Raw genomic sequence first — 12,013 nt, 5'->3', positions numbered from 1 at the left:
TTTTTGTAACTTGTGTGGGCAGTAACTAGCGTATGTAATACGGTCCTGTACAAAGGTTGGGAGCCAGAGACCGAATTTTCTTAAGTTTTGGCTGGTTGCTCGGATGTTCTCGTTTAGTTCTCGCCCCATTCTCGTCTTGAGTGCCCGGATAACGGCTGTGTATTTCGGCTCAAGGGCTGTTGAAGGTCGGCGACAACGAGAGATAAAAGCATTTCATGATAAAAAAAAAAAAAAAACACGTATTCCAACTAACCTGCGTTCAATCCCTAGCTGTTGACCATTTTGTCGTTCCGTGAGGAACATCCAGGTGATTTCAGGCACGAAATACGCTCTTCACATTTGCGTTATCGACGGTATTAAGGAATTTTCAGAGCGCCTCAATCATAATTTATTAGGTTGTACTGAACCTCAGCTACGAGATTACTCGGCGCGTTTACAGAACTCTCAAACAATAATAGCAGAGGGTGCATACGAATGAATGTCTCTCTGCTGGTGGTACGTAATAACCCAGCCATGGAACGTTCCGAAACAACTTGTAGCAGTTTCATATTTCTGAGCTCACTCTGCCAGAAAGGCCGTTAAAACAGCGCACCTTAATTACTAACGATTATTTTCAAAAGCAAGATTCTCTCAGGATATGCCTCACGCTAACAACGTTCTTTCCTGAAATCGAAGGCCAATGAAAATTAAAACAAAGCCGAAATTGCACCACCGTTTCTTAACACTATGCACACAGCGGCTTATTATAAGCGCTAACTATCTGTCTTGCGTGACGGATCTCATAACAGAACACCGTGTATGTTCACTGAATCTAAGCTTTTTGGCCTGGTGCTATGCGAGCCTCAGTAAATGAAAAAAAAAAAAATTATGGCAGCATTATGGTTGGCCTCGGAAATCAAAGCGACGCTTGCTGTTTTACCGCGTTAAAGAAATGCTGTACTAAGCAGAACAGTCGAACAATCAACCAGCAAACTCACTTCTATCAGAATGAATTAATTCTGGGGTATTAAGTACGTGCCGAAACCACGATTTTATTATGAAGAACGCCGTAAGCAGGGACTCCGGATTCATTTTGCCCACCAGGAGATCTTTAACGTGACCCCAATGCACGGGACACACGCGTTTTCGCATGTCGCCCACATGGAAATGCAGCCGCCAAGACCGGTATTTGATCCTGCGACCTCGTGCTCAGCAGTGTAGCACCATAGCCACTAAGCCACCGGGGCGGGTGATTCTACCAGAGCAAGATTTGAATACCTTCACACCATCCGCATATTCGAAATTCTACCTTTCGCGTCGACAATACCGGGAGCTGAATAACACGTCATTCAAATGACATATTTGCTTGGCTTACTTCTTTTAAAGAGAAAAGTGAAAGTAAATCTCCAATGCCAGGCTTAAATGTAAGAGATAAATTTGTTCATTTGCCAAAAATATACTTTCGAACTTGACCTACGAAGAGATTATACTGGAACTGAAGTGAGGTCGCACTGTTTGCGACACCGCTGCGCGTGATCTGCATACTTTTGATATTTATCGCGTCAGCAGCGAAAGGCGTCACAGACGCGGTGCTCGAGCTACTGTGTGACTGAAACACTTGAGCTGCTGAACATCTGGAGCTGTACAGTTTGCTCATATCTTTGACGCTAGCCCTCACGTGAGCCCCGAGACAGAATGCAAAAGCAGTTTCACAAGTTTTCATAGCGTATCACTAACTACCTCGTAGCTAACCACTCGGAAAAGAGTAACCTTCATTCGTATCGTATTGCTGCTGCAAAAGAACCGGCATGACAGGTAAGTGAATAGAATAGGACGAGTATATTAGCTAAAGTTGAAGCGGCGCAGGTGTGTACGCGTTCATTTACTCCGAATGCCCAGAGAATGCATTACTGTAACATTACTTATATTGACTGAGTAAAGCCACAGCTACCTAAAAGAGTGGAGCCCAATGCTGCAAGTACTGAAAGTTTCAAGCTCGTGCAAAGCTTCAAGCACAGAATCTGTTCGTGAGCATCACTGTTTCATGCTTGCGCTTCTAAGCTAAAAATCGTATATTCCGATGTGCTTTAAAATTGAAGCACTTCTTAAAAAATTTACTTGCGGTCAATTATTATATTTATTCACCCCCTCAATAAATTTTACTACCTACCTACCTACCCCCTGAATACGAAAAACGCTGTTTAACAGGCTATAAAACACCGCAAGTCACTTTAACCGAGAAAAGCGAGCAGAAGTGGCTACGGGGGACGCCGTGGAGGGGATAACGGGCTATGATTGGCTAAGATGATCGTGATGTCATCGTAGATATCGCCGAGGCGCCCGATTCGAATGTGGGACTGAACTCTCTGTGCTGTGTCCTGGGTAATCAAGAATGATACACATTTTGTCGTTGAAGTGGCATTTCTGTTTTGTCTGGTGGTTGTCGCTGCTGTGTCCGCACTTCACTCAGTTAACAATGAGTATGGTTGTTGTAGTTATTCAACCGCTGTGCAGTGAAACATGATGCACGTAAGAGCGAAGCACTTCGTCAATCCCACACTTCGGAAATGCCGATTGACGCTATTTTATTTAGCTTCAAGTCAGCCATGTAAGTTCTGTACTAGACGAAAGTGGGCGGCAAATGTCGGCACGGAGACGAAGGTGGTAATTCCGTGCGTTGAAGGACACGTCAGTACATGTCCTATCCTGCGACGGTACTAAAGTTGGCGCGCTTTCAAGTGTAAGAATAATCGTTTTGATGCGAAAGCATCAAATGGCCCACTGAGCGCAAAAGCCAGCGTCAGTAGCAGCGAAACAGCACCTAAATTCACGTTGGCTGCGACGCCACGTCACGCGCGGGCATCGACGGAGCAAAGCGGGCGAAAGGGAACACCTGCTGCCGCGCTAGCGAGAGGTGTTGTCTGAGGGGAGAAGGCATCGCGGCGACGCCACGTCACCCCCGCTCTCGGAAGCCACGTGTCCCTTGTCCGCGCCAGCTATCTCCTGCGTTCTAACTTCGCCTCGCTAATTGCTATAAAGAAATTACTGTATAAAAAATAAATGCGAAAGGAAAAAAAGTCACCGACGATTACGATTAAGCGAATTTTGAGCGTAGCTGTATACGTGTTTTCAATTTGCGATATACGAGTATTGGCTGGCGCGAACAATCTATCTCGTGCGGCACGCGGCAAACGGAGCGAAGTGTGGTGTGACTGCCTCGCTTATCCGGAGATCGTGAAGGAAGCGCGTGGGTGACGCGTGGGCGCGATTCACAGCAGCCACCGCAGACAGACCTCCACTCTCGCCGACGCGCGCTACTCTGGCGCCAACTCGTAGCCATCGCCACCGCAAAGCCCTTCGTGCTCGGCACTACGCTTTTCGTCTCACGCTCTCGCCATACCCTCCTCCGCTTTCCGCCTCATGGCTCTGCTGGACCCTCCTCGCGCTCTCGCTGCTTTTTTTTTTTTTTCATCGCGTTGTAGCTACTTGACGCGGTGCATTCTGATACAGGAGCCGCGGGAACACGCCAAAATTTTAAGGTGGTCGTTGTGGTAAAGTAAAGGGCGAACATAACATCACCACGATCAACTGCAAATCAAAACTGTAATGTGAACGTGGACCCATAACCCGGCCGCCGCCACGGGCTCCAATTATGATAAAGTTAAATTTCTGTTGTGCTCATTTCGTATACGCGAGTAATGACATTTGGTGGTATTAGCCGTCGATGAAGTGCTTTGAACAAAACACGTTTACTTCTATTTTTATTGCGATAGCAATTATATGGATACACCAAAGCGGATTTCAGCCGTCGGCATCGTCGTCGTCGTTGCCGTGAGGTTCCGTATAACGTCAACGGCGATGCTCCGGACGCTGCATGTGCGAGCGAAAAGGCGCGAGGGACGCGCGCTTTCACGGGGAGCGAACGCACGTCGGAGAGCAAACATGCGTTCTGCGCCGTGCTCTCTGAAGGGCTGCAGAATTAAGCGTCTCTTTCCTCCTTTACAATCGCCATATATAGAGAGAAAACGCGACTTCTTCCGTCGCGTGAAAGGCCGTGGGGGGACGGGAGGGAGGGGAGGCGACGTTTAGCTGCGGCACCAAATGCGTATTTATATAGAAACGTTGCGAGGCGAGAAGGTGGGTAAGATTTCTGACGCTGCTCGACGAGTGTCCCATTCTGATCTCGTCAAAAACCTTCAAGCCACCCCCAGAGGCACTGTCAACAGTCACCAACGCCGCGCGCGTTCGGTGCGAACGCGGGCAAAACGCCGACGGCGTCGACAACAGTTCTGCGCGTTGCTGGTGCTGCTGCATGTCCAAGTGTATACAGCTGATAAAACTACTATCCTTACTCCGTACTAATTTGCTATCGCAATTGATGCTTCGCCTTTCGGGTGAAACTGCGACTTTTTTTCGCCACAGTAAAGAATTACCTATTCCAGTTGTTGACGTTGGAAACCACACCGCATTGAGCCCCGGTGATCGCAATGCGGAGCACTGTGCACAATGCAGTCATCACGACCTTGCTTTGTCAGGAACAGTGTTCAATTACTGAGGAATGCGCACGCTCATTAAGCACACTTTTTTTTGCACGACATCAGTGCAGAAAGTAAGAGAAAAAATTATGCGTGACTGTGCTATCGCAAACACCAGAGACCATCGGAGCTGGGGAAAGCCTAGTAAAGTAGTAGCAAACCACACACTTAGTCTAACTTATGCTGGGCTTCCCGCATCTCCGCTGATCTCTGGTGTTTGCGATAACAGAGCCACGTACAATTTTTTTGACATGCCAGTGCAGATTGATAATGCTAAGATAATCAATCTCTCGCTTCAGTCTTTCGAAAGCGACGAGTGTTCAGTTCACTGGTCGAAAACTGCCAAGCCGCCGCCAGAGGCATCGGCTGCAGTCACGGACACTGGGCGCGTTCGGCGCGAACGCGGGGAAACGCGGTCGGCGTCGGCAGCAGCTCCCCAAGTAACGCAAAATGTTGCCATAACGTTCTCTGAATGTGCACAAATGTCGGCGTATAACGTTGCCTACATGCTGCTAATGTCCTCTTTTTTGATCGCCACACAACGTTGGGTCGTAACGTTGTGGCAGCGTTGAGCAGCACATTCACGACGTTAACATAACGTTAACAGAACTTCCTGGCAACGTAATGTAGATGTTGCCTTTGTCACTTGAGCTTTCAGGCAACGTACGTATGTGACGTTCAAGCAACACTCAACTGACATTGCAGAATATTTGTAGACATGCATAACAGCAGTGCTGTCAGCATGACACGGCTGACAGCACCGCAAACCCTTAATTTATATTTGCTTGACAGATTATTTACTCTAGTAGTTTTCATGTGCATATGCATGAAAATGTGAAACAAGAATTAGTGAAAAACAGCGTTTATTACGTATATATCTTGTGTAGTTTACCAAGATATCTGGTACTTTACCTTGTGGTAAGGTACACTATACACGTAAATAATGCTGTTTTCACCAGTTCTTGTTTACATTTCATGCATATACGACATGAAACCTACTAGAATGCATTATCTGTCAAACAAATATAAATTTAAGGGTTTGCGGTGCTGTCAGCCGTGTAATGCTGACAGCGCTGCTGTACGGGCAGCTCATCTGTCTTGCACTATATATAGTACCAACGCGCCCTAAGCCAGAATCTTTAAAGTGTTTCACATGGTGGTTTGCCTGACTTGTCTTGCTGTTGTCCATAGCACAGCATATAAATGCTAACTGCAAGTAAAAGTGCACAATGCAAAGCTGCGAAGTGGTTCATAAGAACAATTTTCATTTTGGCTATAACAGCAAGAGAAGCAGCATGCACGTCCAATGTGCAGAGGTTCTCGTATAAAGGTTCTCGCAGCAGGAAAGAAATATATTCCACAAATGTTCATTTCCTTAAACATATCATTTAAGCTTAGACCACAGAAAAAATCAGTCTTTGCTTCCGACTTACTGCTCTAAAAATCATGTGTCGGTAGCTGCATGTGCTTTCAAGAAATTGTATAATAGCCAACATCAGCTGCTAAGACCAAACGCTAGTATGTAGGAATTGTTTGGTTGAATATGCACCCATGAATATGCATTGGTCCACCTTAAATAATAGTGAATGCCATAGACAAACCTGGTTATAATCTCAAACCATGCATTTATTTACTGTCTGCTTACATCATCCTGGCAAACAAATGACACATAACAGTAACTTAAACACTGATAACACACTGATAACACACTTAAATATATTTTCTATTAAACATGAAGGTCTTCTATCGCATATTAAGACTCTACTAACAGCTACAACTACAACACAATATATTTGCTTTCCCATGTAGGTCAGACTTCGAAATCTTTTGCTTTGTGTCGAGTTCCCTTATTTCAATGGCAGAAACACAATTTATACTTCCTAATAACAGCACAAATACTGTCCTCCATCACTTTGTAATGTACAACACAACACAGTAACACTGCGGTTGGATACTATCTCCTGCCAAGCATCCAGCCGGTCTTTTTGCCTAAGCTTGCAGACATGGCAGCAAGTGTGAAGTAGTCAACACAGCCCAAGGCGTAGAGTAACAGAAAGTCATCCAAGCACTGACTGCCAGCCATCACTTTTGCAGAGGATGGCCAGCAGCACAAGTGATGCACACATGCCTCCCTCGGTAGCTTCACTTGCATCCAGACCTCACTGTTTCCAAGTCAATAATGCGGTAACCTGCAGAGACATCATTACATCAAACTATAAAGTGCCATCTGAAACACTGAAGTAAGCCATGTTTACTGTGAAAACAGGCTATAAAAATGCTTACAAACAACTTAAGCTTCGCATAACTGTGAAACAAACAATAGTGACTTTACACAGGAGAATAATGCAAAACATCAAAAAGCAAATTTCAGTAAAACCTAACCATTATAGCTATAAGTTTGGACACAAGAGCAAGGAAAGCACAATAACAATACCCACAACTTCCTTTATTGCGCTAAGCAGTTAAGACGTTAGTATCAATATATTCCTTTAACATAAAGCTTCCTTGCAATGCCACGGCTGCTTGTTACATCCAGTTCAGTCTTTGAAGAAAACAAAAATTAACAAATGATGTGAATGCTCTACCACGGTACCAAAACCACATTTCATTCGTGATGAAAGTAAGTTCCAATGAGTGAGTGATAATTTGACTTGTTGGTACAACATATTGGTGAATTGCAGCACAGATATTGACGACAGAAAAGACGAGACAATAGACGTGTGCTGACTTCCAACAAAAAGCTTTATTTTCAGCGACCCATGTTTATAGCCGTCACTCATCACATTGCACACGCGCAATTCACACCCTTAGGTAGGTCAACTCTGTCTGATAAGTGTACAGATGCTGACACACATAGAGCCAAGTCGCGCAATCTTTTCAGCTTCAATAATTTCACGTGTTAGTTGATCACCGCTACTGCTGACAACAGTAAACCGAGCAAACAATGGTTCACTGGCACATGAACTGCAACAACATGCAAGCCAACTGTCATGCACGTTTTTCTTGACATTATAGAGTGTTCTCTCAGATGGGCATTGATACAACGTCCTGTTTGGCCTATGTACTGTTTACCACAAGAGGGTACAGTAATTCATGTTGCTAACATGGGTGACGAACGGATTTTTGTGCTTTTTGTTACACTTGTGTGCTGCCCTGAAACATTTCCTTTGATTACACAACTTTATAAGCTTCTGAGGTGCAAAGAAGACAACTTTAACTTTGGAACGATCTGCAGTTTTCACGATATTGTGAGACAGCTTATGAATGTATGGTATGACAGCCACTTTAAGTCGGTCAGATACTGGAGTGATCACATGGCAACCACTCGGTGCATGCGCTTTTCAGAGTAGAGGTCATGTGGTCACTGCATCTGACAGACATAAAACTGGCCGTCATACCCTACATTCATAAGCTCTCACAATATCAAGAAAATTGCATATCATTCTAAAGGTGTGTAATCAAAGGCAATGTCACAGCACGCCACACATATGCAACAAAACACCAAATTCCGTTTGTCACCTGTGTTAGCAATGTGGTTTATTGTATCCCACTGGTGGTAAACAGTATATAGGTCAAATGGGACACTGCATCAATCACCGGCTAGAGAGCACTCATACAATGTCAAGAAAATGTGCGTGACAGTAGGCTTGAATGTCATTGCAGTTCGCGTGACTGTGACCCGTCGTTTGCTCAGTGTACCATTTCCAGCAGAAAGCGGTGATCAACTAACACGTAAAAAATTGAGGCTGAAAAGATTTCGCGACTTGGCTCTGTGTGTATCAGCACACATTCTGTACTACTTGTCAGACACGTTTACTTTCTTCCTAAGGGTGCGAATTGCGCATGTGCAATGCAGTGACTGACAGCTATAAACATGGGCTAGCAAAAATAAAGCTTTTTGTTAAAGAGTTGCTGCAGTCTCTCGTCTTAACTCTTGTGTTGTTGCCTACATCTGCACAGCAATCAGTGCCTGAAAAACAAAAAAACTGACCAGCTACAATACGCTACAGGTGTTGATATCGGGAGAAGGGTTGAATATTGCTCTACACTGCAAAAGTTGCCGTTGCTATCCGCGGATGACGAATACGGAAGTTCTGGCCTTGAAGAAACCAAATTAGAACGCGAGCTTTGGAAGCGGTGTAATCGAAAATTCTGGACCTGATAAGTAGGTTAGCGCCACTTCACAGGCACTTTTAAACAAAGAAATGCAACTCATGAGTAGCCACAAATAAGCTGGTTTGTTAATTCTGCTTTTTTTTTTTTGTTTTCTCTTAGGCTACCTAAACGCGAAAAACTTTGTCGCTCGATTCAACGCTCGGCCAAAAACCAAGCATGAGAAGATGATTTTTTTCTCCTCAGGGGTACCACATTCGAAAGATATGCATCAACTGCATCTGAAAAGTAATCATTTCGGTGCAATACATGCATTGTTACAACATTACAAAAACTTTGAAAAAATGTGAATGATACTTACTACCCACAGCTTCCAATTTATTCGGGGCTCAAATGTCGGCTTCACAACAGCATTGCCGTCCTTCAAGCACCGACAAGGAGCCCCTGTTGCTACTCCTACACCGAGCGCCAGGGCTCCCCACATCAGTTTATGCGAGTTTTTTGCAGACAGGGAATCCCGCGATGGCACTGGAGCAGGCCCCAGTTATCGTTGCCAATGTATACATTTCCTAGGTGTACCTGCAATAAAAGGATGGCAGAGACACATTAAGACATCTTGCGTGTGGGAACGTGAAAGCACCTTTAGTCAACCAAATGGCTGCACTGTGACGTGCACAGTGTGACACGCAACTAGGCACACCTTAAGTCAGCCAGAACCAAGAGCTGCAGTGGCGTAAGGGAAGCGTGCTCCTTTCACACTCCAGGTTCTATTCCTACCCAGTCTGCACAACTTCTTATTAAAGCAATTAATTTGCTTTGTTTACATGAACCTACCTAATTTCACATTACGCCAAGCGTTTTGATGTGCTTTTATTGCTTGTGCAATAGGCCATCGGTTTTATGTCAATAAGTGCTGGTAGCAAAAAGAATATGTCTAACCGTGCGATAAATGTAACCGGAAATGGCAGGTACGTCCAGTGGCATTAGTGTGGGGGCTGCACACAAAATTATATAGCTTACCCTGTTTCAAATTTATTTTAAAGAGCAGTTTCAGTGAGCCCAAGTAGAGTCTTTCAGCTTTTTGCAGTGCAGAAACAGGTACAGTTTGTGCCAGCCAACCAGATGAAGAGCTCTCCTAGTAACTGTCTCTAATCACCCTCTCAGCAATTAGTGGTAGCCAAAGTATAGCTTGTATCTCTACAACTGACACATGTCCCATTTCCTTAATGTGGTATTCGTCACTGATTTTGATGGTCAATTGGTTGCCATAGAGGAACAATCGAAATTTGGCGCGCAGCACCAGTCGTGTCAGTGCATGTCAAGTGGCACGAACATATTTCTCCCTTGAGTGAATTATGGTGCTCTCCTGGGCACATGTTGAGGCACCAGCCAGTCTGCCCCATGTACATTTGACTGAATATATACATGATCAAAGGAACAGACTATGCTACCCCTGACGAACACAAGACAAATTGGGTTGCATCTTTACCTCAGCAAGCCTCAATTCTCATGTGGACTGCTATGCACGCACATTTCCAGCGAAAAATAAAGTAGGCAGGATATGCACGACAGTTCACAAGTGAATTCAGAAAGGCGAGCAGGCAAGGGAGGTTTGCTTGGTTAAAGATACCACCAAATTTGTCTAGTGTGTATGAGAGGCAGCTCACTGTATTTTTTTCACACTGGTCAAATGTACACAGAGCAGACTGGCCGGTAACTAAATGTGCCAAATAAGTTCCCATATTTCACTCAAGAGACAGCTTGCTCATCCAGTTTGGCCGTGCATTGCCGCGATAGGACTTCAGGCTGAATTAAGATCATCTGTTTTCACCTACGGTGAAAAATTGACACGAGAGATCAGTGAGGCATACCACATAAACAAGACATGCGAGCCAGACCCCATGATCAATTCATGAAATAAAAGGCGTCCTTTCTAGATGACAAGTGATTGAAGTTAGTCTGCGCCCATATTTACTTTCCTTTTTACACAAATATCATTTATTGTGATTTTATGCCTTTATATTACAACTTACGCCTTCCCTCTGAACGAAATTGTGCACAACATAAGCACACATCCAGTGTTGCTATTTTTAATCCTTCCATCAAAATAAATGGTCAGTTAGCAGCAGTCATGTTGTATGGTACTCATTCTATCCTGAAAAGTTACATGAACTGACCGGCAAACTCATACGTACACTACAAATTTCACCTAGCAAACACGGCTGGTTCTTAGAAAATGCACAAATACGGTGATAGGTATCTGTTGGCATACTGTAGCAATAGTAAGTGCCAGTTAGCTTCAACACTAGACAGTTTTAGTATAGCATATGCAACTAATAGCGTACGCTATACGCTATAGTACAGCGTACGCTAAACAGCACACATTTATTAGTTTTAGTTGGCCTGCGAGATCTTCCGATCTCAGAGGCCATATGCCATCGTCGCACCTATCTCTCGACTTCACTGACAGGTGGCGCTGATATATGTCGGTTTCCCTCGTTAGGCTTCGTGTCGTTCGAAATGAGAAGCGATCTCGAAAACTCCACAAGGTTAACCATATTACACTGTTGTCAAAGCGGCCTGACGGTAAGCGAAAGTTGCTTACACAGTCATTTTTACGAACGAAGCGAATTCTGCAAAAGCCACGCCAAATTCAATTCGAAGTGGGCAGCGGGGACCACCGCCATGTTTAACGTAAACTACGCAAACCACGCACAGACGGTAATGCTAAATCTGAGAAATAGCATGCATACGCTAGAGGTCGGATAGCGTTCTGCACATGCGCAGTGATGACCCACTATTTTATATCGTACGCAATGACATAGCGTACGCTAAACTAAAACTGTCTACTGCTGCAATACTTCAGCTGTCAGGCATCTACAGTGCTTATGACACCACAGAAGTGTAAGTGCACAACAAAAACAAGTGGCGCATCAACCATAAATTTGACTTGAGAGTAGTGACAACATAGGCGTTTCGTGTAGCTAAAACACTAGCCAATATGTAGAAAGTATATGCACAAGTATACATACCTATAGATATTTGCCTACCTAACTTAAAACTAAGAGTTGCAGTGCATATGATGCTTATTCTAGACACTGGTATTTTGACAAAAATACTCTTAGAATCAGATATAATGCTTTTTCAATTCATCCAGCCAGTAATGAAGTCGTACACATATTATAATTGGACTTGCAGGTTGAACATATTCTGACCTGAGCAGCGCCAAGCAGAATGAATAGACCGAATGCCCACTGTGCTGACCAAATACACAGGATGAAACAGAAAATATGGAAAGGGACCCCAAAGTATTAGAAATACTTCTTGACAGCTGTAGAATTAGGCTTGTTGGTTGATTGTCACTATTAAATTACACTAAAGCCAAT

The 12,013-nt window shown here is 44.3% G+C and overlaps 1 protein-coding gene across 1 annotated transcript in view; it reads left to right on the top strand.

The window, feature by feature from the left end:
- Nucleotides 1-1,675: 1,675 nt before the first annotated feature.
- Nucleotides 1,676-12,013, top strand: part of LOC119455797 (facilitated trehalose transporter Tret1-like) — a 31,018-nt gene continuing 20,680 nt past the window's right edge. Inside the window, 1 exon segment of the mRNA XM_037717266.2 lies at nt 1,676-1,794. Within this exon segment, the coding sequence (XP_037573194.2) occupies nt 1,788-1,794 (7 nt within the window). The 5' untranslated portion in view covers nt 1,676-1,787.

Source organism: Dermacentor silvarum, chromosome 6 (assembly GCF_013339745.2).
Source record: "Dermacentor silvarum isolate Dsil-2018 chromosome 6, BIME_Dsil_1.4, whole genome shotgun sequence".
NCBI lineage: Eukaryota > Metazoa > Arthropoda > Arachnida > Ixodida > Ixodidae > Dermacentor > Dermacentor silvarum.
The sequence above is the reverse complement of the archived record's forward strand: the minus strand, read 5'-3'. Positions and strand labels throughout refer to the sequence as shown.